At 41.6% G+C, this 11,358-nt stretch overlaps 1 protein-coding gene across 5 annotated transcripts in view; it reads left to right on the top strand.

Annotated features, from left to right (window-relative positions):
• Positions 1–3,154: 3,154 nt before the first annotated feature.
• The window catches only part of actn1 (actinin, alpha 1), a 74,554-nt gene continuing 66,350 nt past the window's right edge, over positions 3,155–11,358 (top strand). For all 5 annotated transcript variants that reach the window (XM_015969176.3, XM_015969173.3, XM_015969175.3 and 2 more), the window contains exon 1: positions 3,155–3,457. In XM_015969176.3, the coding sequence (XP_015824662.1) occupies positions 3,359–3,457 (99 nt within the window). In that variant the 5' untranslated portion in view covers positions 3,155–3,358. The remainder of the gene's footprint in view (positions 3,458–11,358) is intronic.

Below are 11,358 nucleotides of genomic sequence, written 5' to 3'. Positions count from 1 at the left end.
AAGGTCAGATAATATTATGAAAATGTGTCACATTTGGTCAAACTCAAAAAGTTTTCTCACAGCTGTTTCAGTTCAGATCTAGAACCAGAACAGGAAAACTAGAAAACAAGGTTTAACTTAGGACCACAAATGACTTACCTGACTGCTGTAAGTAAGCTCACAGGCCACTTTATTAGGTACACCTCATTAGTACTAGATTTGACCCCTTTTGCCTTCAGAACCACCACAAGACTTTATGTGACTGATACTCAGATTCTCTGGTCCACATTGACATGACATCATCACACAGTTATATCCCGTTCCACCACAATCCAAACGTTCTGGACCAGACTGAGATCTGGTGACTGTGAAGGCCGTTTGAGTCCAGTGAACTCATCATCATGTTCTAGAAACCAGTTAGAGATGATCTGAGCTTAGTGACATTCTGCATTATCCTGCTGGAAGTAGCCATCAGAAGGTGGATCCATGTGGTCATAAAGGGATGGGCATGGTCAGCATCGATACTCAGTCAGGCCATGGTGGTTAAACCAGGCTCAGGTGGTACTAAAGAGTCTAAAGTGGGACCAGACAACATCCTCCAACAAACAATCAAACATATGTACCTAATAAGGTGATCAGTGAGTGTCACTGCAAAGCATGGACGTAATTTTTTGGGGGGACAGGGGGGACATGTCCCCCCCACTTTTTCCAAAGTCAAGGTTTGACCTCTGCACTTTTTACCATCCAAAAACAATATTATGCTATATTAAATTGACACTAGTTGAGCTCTAGGACCAAGCAGAAAACAACCGTTTGTGTTGAAGCCTGTTTCCCATTAGAGCATACTGTAAAGATTTACACACACCCCTCCCCACTCCGTGTCCCCCCCACTTCTAAAGTGAAAATTACGTCCATGCTGCAAAGACTTCACAAAAAGCTGCAGAGCTATGGATCAAGAATCGCTTTTCACAGTGAAGTGAACCAAAACATGTTTCTTAATCAGATATAAAATCTGGAATGTTTTTAGCAATCACATCAATCAGAAGGAAACTCTAAAACATGAAGTTTCAATAATCAGGTTATTTGTAACTCATCTGTTTAATTAATGCTTGAGATGATCAATTATTAGGGGCGTGTCATTTTGATTGACAGGTGTCTGATGAGTTGTCTGCGCTAGCGGTTTGCCCCTCCCCCCCAGCCTCAGCCTCACGTGCAGCCTAGAAGGCAGAGAGTTGCTGAATCGCTCAACCATAGTTTTCTGGAGCTTCAGTTAGCTCTAGAAGGGTTAGGGTTAAAGTTTGATAGGTGTCAGTCATCTTCCCCGACCCCACAGCCTCGTCCTCAGCTCCATAGAAGTGATGAGACACGTGACGTGGCTAATGCCTCTTTTGCACCTGACATGAAAGCATTGCGTGGCAGTTAGCTGCTGTCAAACTAGACGAGTGCCTTTCCACTGGCAGCAAAGTGTGATATGTTAAACACGTCCCAGACTCGAAGGGATGCCATCATTACATTTCAAGTCCATTTTTTACGCGCAATACTTGAACAGAACAGAAAATAAAACACTTCTTTGGAGCTGTGTTTCTCCGCCATGCTTGTTATTGTGTGGACTTCTGAAATCACTCGTGGTATTGCAGTTATCTCGTGACTTTGTGGGACCAGCGGCGTGGAACGTTTTTGTTCCCGTTCCACATCTGAAATGCTCATGGTTGGAAGGGAGCTCGCAGGTAAAATGCCGCTATCATATTACATGCTGCTTTCACGTCTGGTTGAAAGTAGGGGTAAGATGGCAGTGGTGGGAACCGCCCGACTGACTTTGATTAAGCTCTTCAGAAACCTACAGGTGGCGTTACGGAGGCCCCATCCACCTTATAAAGATATTGCACAGAAATTAGTAGGTGAAATGAAAAAAATTCTAAATAATGATTAGATGTGAGAACACACAGACTTCCATAAAAACACCAATAGCAAAAAACCAACTAAAACTCAACTATGATAATACATGATATATAATATATGATACATATGAAAACTAATATGATTACTAATACTATATTCACCTTAAAGCTTGAATTTAAAATTATTTGAAGGTTTGTCCTACATGTGAGACTATCTTGAATTTTATTGACAGCAATAATCAAAATTTCTACATTTTTAATAATAATTTTCCATTTAAAGCTGCTTTATTGTACAGATCCTCCATATTTCAGAGCAGACCAGGACTAAATAGAGAAGGATTATTTACTGGCAACTTTTCAAATAGCTGTTTATTGAATTCTACCAAGATTCACAACTAACAGATTATTTGATACTCTTTTGAAACTAATTTAAAATACACTGTGAAAAATGTAACAAACACTCTTAATTCTTATATTTTTCTCAAGAATTTATTAGAAATAAGCTGATCACCTTTTTAAAATGTTCATCTTTTCACTTGAATAAAAAGAAGAACCCAACAATAGTTTTTGCAAGTGCATCAAAAAGCATCTTAACTAATAGGTGACAGCATGACATGCAAAGCAAATTTACTACATTTGTGACCTATTTAAGGCCAATTACCATAATTACATATTTTAGTATCGAGTTTTAGGGGATATTTGTTCATTTTTAAACAACATTCAAAGCTTTTAAATGTAATGACAAACTTTATTTTGATTTTTGCTAATTGTATTAAAGTGAACAAACACGAGAATAGTTTCCATAAAACTGAAGAAAAGTACAAGAAAAATAAACTTGGGAAAGTGTGAAGACGTTTTAATTTTACACAGTAAAGTTCATTTTATAGGCTACTTGCTCGTTTTGAATGTCAAAACTTTTATTTGAACACCAGTCATGATAAATAACGGTTTTAATTTTCACTTAAAAAATGTTTTCATACTCAAATGTTTCTCTTTTAAGCTAATTAAAGCCTGATGACCGACCTGTGCACGCAACCTTGGATATAAAGCCTGAACAATGACAAGCAAATGAACCAATCAGCACTAAAAAAGGCGGGGCCTTACTCGCGAGTCATCCAATCAGATTCCTTGGTCGGTTACCAGTCTAATTTGTCTGAAGCAAAGTTTTTGCGTCCGTCTCTCTTCGGTCCAGGACCTACCTACAGCCGTCTGCCTGCTGCTGCCTCAGAAAAAACAGAGAAGACCGAGGCGAGGCTGAGTTAGAGGAGAGAGAGAGAGAGAGAAAGAGAGAGAGAGAGGGAGAGGGAGAGAGAGAGAGAGAGAGAGGAGCCGAGGGGTGGACCGCTAATTTCATCCACACCGTCTTGAATGCGCCGAGGAGCGAGTAGCTTGAGCTGCTGCTACATTACCTCGCCGCGGACCGGAGGACCGGGGACACAAGTAGACATAAAGACAGACAGCTTTAGACACCCGTGTGTAGGATGGATTCCTATGATGGAGACGGTAACTACATGCACCAGGAAGACGACTGGGATCGGGATATGCTCCTGGATCCTGCATGGGAGAAGCAGCAGAGAAAGGTGAGACAGTGCGGAAGCGGCTTTGGTGATGATAAAAATCTGAATATTGTTGCCATGCAGCACCGAGGACGTGTTTTTGATGACGGCGGCGGAAAATTAACGGTTGTATTTTTTTGGAGGTTTGTTTTTGGCGCAGGGACAGGCAGCAACAGCAGCTGTTAGAGCAGGCTCGTTACCGGATGAATTCGCTTCTCACCTGCGCGACTGCTTCGATCAGAAGCCCGAACCTGCTCCAAACTTTTCTCTCCTGCCCCTCATCCCGCGTTACTTTATCCCGCTGCAGCGAATTACACGCGCGAGGCCCATCCATTAGCTGTGGCGAGGAGGGGGAGGTACAGGGGTGAGGAGAAAACAATTAATAAGCGGACCGAGTGGCCGCCGTGCATGCGCAACAGATGTCAGCCACGCGCTTGGCTGCGTTTTGTTTGCGCCTGCCCCCCTGTCATCTGGTTTATGATCCGACCTGGATTAGGCCTTGTTAACAACCAGGGGATATTTGTGTGTGTGTGTGTGTGTGTGCGCGCGCGCCAGCGCGTGCGCAACGGGGGTAGAACTAACTGACGTGTCTAATCTTTGACACGCGGATTCGGTGCACTTTTCCAAGCAACTGCGCCAGTTGAATGCTTTTTTTGCGCAGCCTTTAAGCACATACTTAAGTTTCCAAACGTGTCCCGACTTTGATTCTGAGCTGCACACATTTTTCTTCTGCAAAAACGGGCTGTGAGGACATCCATATGCTGTTCCAACAAGTCCCAAATCTCCACCACGCGCCTCACAGCTGCTGCTGCTCTCTTTTCCAGACTGTATGAATGGCGTTTCGAGAAGGGGTGTAACCTTGCACTTTTTTTTGTAATTTTTTTCTGTTCCTCATACTTTTCCTCCACTTAAAAAATAAGGGGGAGTAGAGAAGAGGAAAAACGCAGTGGAATCTGAGTTTGGGTTGGGCTTGCATGGGAGCGAGCGTGCCCAAAAATGGTAATAATTAGCCCCGCTTGCTGCTGTTGGAAAACTTTTCCTCAAGTCTCATTTTTTTTCCTGCACTGCAAAGCTCTCTGCTCCCAGTTTCCTGGATTATGTCATCCCCAGACTGCTACTAGTTTAAGTCAAAATGCAGGGAAATCAAAGAAAGGTATGCAGAGGTGAACATCAGCACATTCTCCCCTATAAAATCTCCCTTCTGCCATAAAGAGGAAGTTTGCACAGAAGCCAGGAGCTCCTGGAACTTTAGTCCAGCCCACAGCACCTGAAGCAGTTTGTGGTGAAATTCCTTTCCTGTGATGACCTGCTCATTTTTGCGCCAGCATGGCCCCTGTTGATATAATCAGTCTGCAGACAGCGGCAGGAATGTTTCAGTCATCTGTTTCTCTCTCTCTCTCTCTCTCTCTCTCTCTCTCTCTCTCTCTCTCTCTGTCTCTCTCTCTCTCTGTCTCTCTCTGTCTCTGTCTCTGTCTCTGTCTCTCTGTCTCTGTCTCTCTGTCTCTCTCTCTCTCTCTCTCTCTCTCTCTCTGTATCTGTCTCTCTGTCTCTGTCTCTGTCTCTCTCTCTCTCTCTCTCCCTCTCATGTGATATGGCAATCTTTTTTGTCTTTTCATGATTTACATTTTATCTACAGTTTAAAAGTTGTTTTTAAGTTGGTGAACAATGCAAAATAAAATCTGACACAGTCCTTGAACTCACCATCAAATGCAAATTCACTCCAGCTAAAACGGCTCAATTTTACTTCCTGTATCATAATAGACATTATGCAGTCGATGAGCGCTAATGCTAAAGAAGCAAACCACTGGACTTGGTTAAAAACAAATACGGAAACATATTTTAAATGTATATGCACTTTTTCATTACTCACTGTGCTCAAGTCAGTGTTAATTTTGACAATAAACTTTAATTTAGTTTTATTCTTAGTTTTTGGACTAAAATTAATTTATATTTTAGTTACAATTTAGTCATCCAATTAGTTTTAGTCTATTTTAATCGAAAAATTTGTATTTTCAACTTGTGTGAAGGAAACCTTACACCATGAAACTGTAAACAAATAATAAATATTCAAATTTTGGATCAATAAAACTAATTGTTTCTATAACAATAATTATTGGAAAATACCAAAATTAACAGTGACAGTTTGAAATTGACTCCCAATATTAATAAAATAATCAAATCTATATTAAAATGCTGTAATATTTTTAAACATGACAGGAAATGACATCATACCATAAAGGTAAACTAAAGGTAAGAATGGTTTTCAGGTGTATTTATTAATTATTATTAGACAGATTGATCAAGGTGGGACACTGAACGCTTATCATAGCGGCTGGAGCAGTGCCACGAAAATAAAAATGAAAATGATTGGACAAAAAGATGTCTGTCTGTTGGATTCGCTGAGATCCAGCCGCCCCTCGCTCGCTGTTAACAACACCGTAAAACTTTTCTAACCAAGGGAAACCCCGGGTCACATCTACTGCTTTTACTCCCAGCTGCAGACGTTTTCTCCCTTCAGACATAACCTTTACCGCCCAAAAAATTGGTGTATGACATCTGGTTAGCGGTAGCTTGTCCAAACAGTGGCCGGCTATGAACTCGGGTTATTTTCTTGTCTAGTCCCGCCTGTTCCATTTACTAATTGGTTCTTTTGTCTGGTCGCTCGTCTTTTCCGTTTTCTGATTAGATTTTTTTTGTCAATATTCGTAATGATTTAGTCATTATGGGTGTATATATCTCTGTTTTTGTTTCATTTTAGTCCATGAAAATTCATTCATCACAAACAAATGAATATATTTCATCAACAAAATTAACACTGGTTCAAGTAACATTTTCTCTTTCAGAGGTGCCCAATTGGGATAAATCATTCTCCCTTTCCAGTCGACTCATGCGTCCCCAGAAGAATGAAAAAACAAATGCAAGTCAATGCAGCTAAGAGGTATTTTCTAATCCGCTTTGCCTCATGCCCTGGATCACACATTTGTTGTACTTCAGTTTAAATGAAAAGGTATTGATGTGTGTTTTGACTATGCCTGTCACGTACTTTGAGATTTATCAACTTGTAAAAGTTTGTGATTAGCATGGCTACAAATAAGACGTCGGTCTGTCGCATATATGATTTCACCACATAATCTCCTCTCCCCTAGCGTAGCTGCTACTGCATGGCCAGATTTCTGATGGTTCTTTCCTCTTGAAGGAAGGATTTGAGGTTCGCTGAACTTATAACCATTTTGCCTCAATTTTCTCCATGTCTGGTTCGATGACGTCACTTTGGCGACTTTGGCATTTGTCCTGGACTTATTTTAACACAAAACCTAAAATAATCCCCCCCCATTCAAAAATAAGCACTTTCTTGGTATAAAAATGTCTAAAATTCAGACACCATATGTGAACTCATTGGCACATAACAAGCGGAATTAGAAAATAGCATTTTTAGCCCCATTGACTTGCATTCATTTTTTTGTTCTTCCGGGGACCGATGGTCCAGAAGTAGATGGGTGTGACTTAGGCATGTTTTAGTTTTCAGATTTCAATGAGCGGGTGATTAACAGGCATCTGCAGAGCCTGATGAGCTGTTGCACAGGTGATTCAACCACTAAAACAAGTGTGTTGGAGCAGATAAACCACAAACATGCTGGAAACCAGCCCTCCAGGACCAGGATTAGGCAGCCCTGCTCTAAATTATTATTATTTTTTTACACTTAGGTTATTTATTTGTAATTTTTACCACCCACCTCTGGTCAAAAGCCTTTTCTGCCCCCGGCTGGATGCTGTTTGGTCGAGACATGCAGCTGGACTTTTTCGTTTACACTGGTGTCTCTTCAATAACGTCACATCTGACAGCGTTTCATCGGCTTGTTGTTCTCGAACAGAGGACCTTTCCCACCGGCAAAATGTATCAAACAAATATACGCGCACCCCTTGATCTGCCCCTCACTGAAAATCTTAACATAAAAAATGCCACCGCTTTGCTTCGTCTGTCTTTAGCTTAGGGTTGCAACGATTATAAATTTTGGTGGTACGGTTAGTCTGTAGTTGGGAATTCCGGCTCTTTTTAGAGAGCCGGTTCTTTTGGCTCAGCTCACCAAAAAGAGCCGGCTCTTTCGGCTCCTAAGTGGCTCCTCAGATTTTCTGTTGCATAGATTATGTTTATAACCAAAATAATGCAAAACTATATGTAAAATGATTTACTAATGTAAAAAAATGCAATATATCAAATATTTATCATTTCTATGTATTTAATAACTGAACACTTTAAGAAATCTCCGCTTTCCGACTGCTGGCGCCCATTTTCTCACTGTCTTCTTCGTTGCATTCTCTTCTCTCTCTCTCGCCTTTTTCCTCCTGCTCATTCCCTCTCGTCTCCCTCCACCCACATCTGCTCTGCTGTGTGTCTGAGTCTGATCCTCCCTCTTCCCCGCCCCTACTGCTCTGTGTGTGGATAGTTTGGACACGCAGTTACACATGTTGACCAATCGCCTGTAGCTTTCACCAAAGCAAGAGGGGAGGGGACGGCTCCCAATGACGAGCCGGCTCCCGTCGTTCACTTCAAAGAGCCGGCTCTTGGAGCCGGTTCATTCGCGACCGACACATCACTAATAGTCAGAGAAATAATCAAGGTTTCACGATTATTTTAGATTAATTGATTTCACATCTGTATTAACACATATAAATCACACACACATTCTATAAACTATTGATAAAAGGCTTGATTAATTCTATAAAGGTTTTGAACCCATGAAATATCTATTGTTACTTTTCAGAGATTTTGCTTAGAAAATTTCATTCTACTTCTGATTTACAACATTGATGTTTTACCTCCACGAATAAAAAGCCTGGAGGAGTTCTGCTATGTGGTGGAGATGCTAATGCTAACGGTTAGCTTCTAATAGCCAAAGCATTCTCTGCTGTTACATGGACACTGAACTAACAACAGCCTTCCCCATTGTGAGTCAAAATGGGTGAGTCCATGAATGTTAAGTGACAGTGTGATGTAGATCTGTCAGGCTTTTCTAATCCTAGAGTTTTACCATCTATTTTCTATCAGAAGCTAATGCAAGAGATAGGTGTAGGAGACTATTTTCATGTTCGGCCAGCATAAAAAACTCAGTGACTAATTATCAGAAATAATCATTAGAAAAAGGTTTTTCAGTGAACGGCACCTTTAATTATATTTGCCTAATAGCCATTTTTGAGTTTCTGTAAAAAAAAAAATGTTGACAGCTGGTTAGGGTTAGCACAGAAGGATGGAGACACCTTATTGAATTAAGATGCTAAATTCCTATAGTGCTGTTGAATGTTACTTATTACTTAAATGAAACTTCTACTCGTTCATCATCAGTAAATATATTATTTGGACAAGGTTAAATCATATTATGTAGAACAGGAATTACAGAGAGCTATTGTTGATGAAATATAAAAATGGCTTGCTGTACTGCTTGTTCCATCCATCCGACCGACCGACCGGCCGGCCGGCAATCAGGCGGGGTACACCATGGACAGAGAGCCAGTCCATTGCAGGGCGCCGTACTGCTTGTTGGTAGACAGATACAGGGGCCAGGTAGAACAACACAATATGAACTGTTGTTCGCTGGATAGCATTACTGTTAAATCTGTGCAGTCACTAACGTAGTCTGACTCAGTTGGAGCGAATTTGCCTGCGTGATGATCTCAGAGATAACACATTTTTCTGCCAGCTCTGCAGATGGACGAGACGCCGTGGTTAGGCTGGAGTTAAAGATGTTCAAAATGACGGGGCCCACAGTAGAGAAGATGTCACACAGCAACTTCGGGGGAAGAGAGTTGTCAGGAGAGCCTGTTGGTTTCATAGAACTAATCCGATTCTCCAGGTCCTTAGGTGATATAGGAGAGAAGTTGGAAAATGTGGGAGGATCGGACATCTCTACAAGATAGGTCAGTCCTGATTAGGGCTGCACAATATATCGAAAAATTATCGTCATCGCGATAACAGGACGTGCGATAGGCCCATCGCAAAACACGGCAAAAACAGCGATAAATGTTTGGTTCAAACATTTCCATCCGTATCATTCATCAACTTTTTGTAAACCAGCTCTGTTTTTTACGCGGAAGTATTATTTGACCAATCAAATGCAGTCTTTCTGATATGCGGCCAATCAGATGGTTCCGTTCACGTAATACGCCCGCCCCCTACATAGACCCTTTTGGAAAGCAACACCCGAACAGAGTTAGCGGCACTGTTCCCTTGTTCATCATGCTGGCTCAGAGCAACGAACACACTTTGTGCTGAGGTTTCTGGATTCAGTGCTGCTTTCAAACGTGAACGTGAGTCCGCTCGGTGTCGTTAATCCTTTTTACCGGGCTTACTCCGACACGTGCCGGTGCACCAACCCACCTTCATGTCGCTAGTGTTCCACCAGATAGTGATGTTAGCCCCAGGCTCCGGTTAGCTTCCAGCTAAAAGGCTACAGCACTCTCCTCCCAGTCCCACCCTGCTAAAGAGGGCCTGGAAAAGTTCCCCCACACATCAAAGTGATTTTTCATTCATGAGCTTTTATAACCTTGTTAATCAGGAAAGTTGATTTGCTGCTGCACATAAACTGTCAGTCAGAAGCTCTGCTAGTCTGTTATCTTAGAGGAGCTAGTTCAATTTGTTAGCTTGTTATCAGAATCATAGTTGCAGTTTCATCATCTGAGCTGCTTTTTAAGATCTAGGTAAACGTGTTCAATTTGGGGTTAAAACCAAACATTTTCACATATTTTCCATGTAGTTTTTTGCCAGTTCCTCTTCTGAAAGGTAGACAATTGTTTTTCTCTTTCCCTCAGAAAATCTTAATATTCTTCTAGTTTGGCCCAGCACAGTTCACTTCCCAATTACAGCAACAGCCTTATATCATAACCACATAAGTGGAGAAAATGCTCAGTAGCAATGAGAGAATTTGCTGTTGCATTTAAGTGATGTTAACTATTATTTAACATTTAAACTTATTTTCTGATTTTTTTATTAATTCAAAAAACCCTGGTAAGGGATGTTTTTCTGTATTTGGAGCATCAGAAAAAGTTTTATGGTGGAGGTGATGTTTTAGTCACTGAGAAACTGCATGCATGCAGTTTGTTGTTTTGCTGCTAATACAGTAGCAGGTGCAGCTGCATATTCTTGCAATAAAAATGTTATGTTGTAATGGAATTTATGCATTAGTTTTTGTTTGCTTTGAACCCAGAGCAGAAGTCACACGCCAGACGACATCAACACTGCATACTTTAGTATTTGTTCATTTATCGTGAGTAATATCGATATCGCAATATACTGTTATCGAATATCGTAGGTTTACCTAATATCGTGCAGCCCTAGTCCTGATTTGAAGGTGACAGACTATCCCTAATGTCCCATATTTTTGGATGAAAAGCCCTGGAGTGCAGTGCACAAGGAAATAGAGGGAGTGAGGACATCAGGCTAAGAAAGAGGATGGTGTTAATGATGCTGTAAGGCTTACCCCGGGTTTCCACGGGAGCCGTCAGCAGCACTTTACAGCAGCAGCACGTCTTGCTCGCGTAAGCTGCTGCTTGGCCCTTCCCACGAGACGCGAAGCAGCGGGGGAGCAGCTGTCACCGACCGAGCACGAAGTCACACGAGTGACTTCGTCAGTAAACACAACAACAAGCAGGAGAAAACTACAACATGGCTCCAAAATGTTTGTGTTTTTATGTTCTGTCCGTTTTATAATCGCCAATACGGACCTGAGAAGCAAAGGAGACCGCTAGCTAGGTGATAACTTCTCACGGGGACGCACAGTTAGTAACCTTTTTTAAAAGTAAAGCAACCGGAAGGCAGTACGTTCTTTATTCTGAAAATCTCGGGAGCTTCTCTCCATTTCCGCGTCCGATTTCCTGTCTTTCCTTCCCCAAAAATGTCGAACTTGACCCGTTTCAGAGGCGTTGCACGTAGA

Source organism: Nothobranchius furzeri, chromosome 18, assembly GCF_043380555.1.
Source record: "Nothobranchius furzeri strain GRZ-AD chromosome 18, NfurGRZ-RIMD1, whole genome shotgun sequence".
NCBI classification, from domain to species: domain Eukaryota; kingdom Metazoa; phylum Chordata; class Actinopteri; order Cyprinodontiformes; family Nothobranchiidae; genus Nothobranchius; species Nothobranchius furzeri.
The sequence above is the reverse complement of the archived record's forward strand: the minus strand, read 5'-3'. Positions and strand labels throughout refer to the sequence as shown.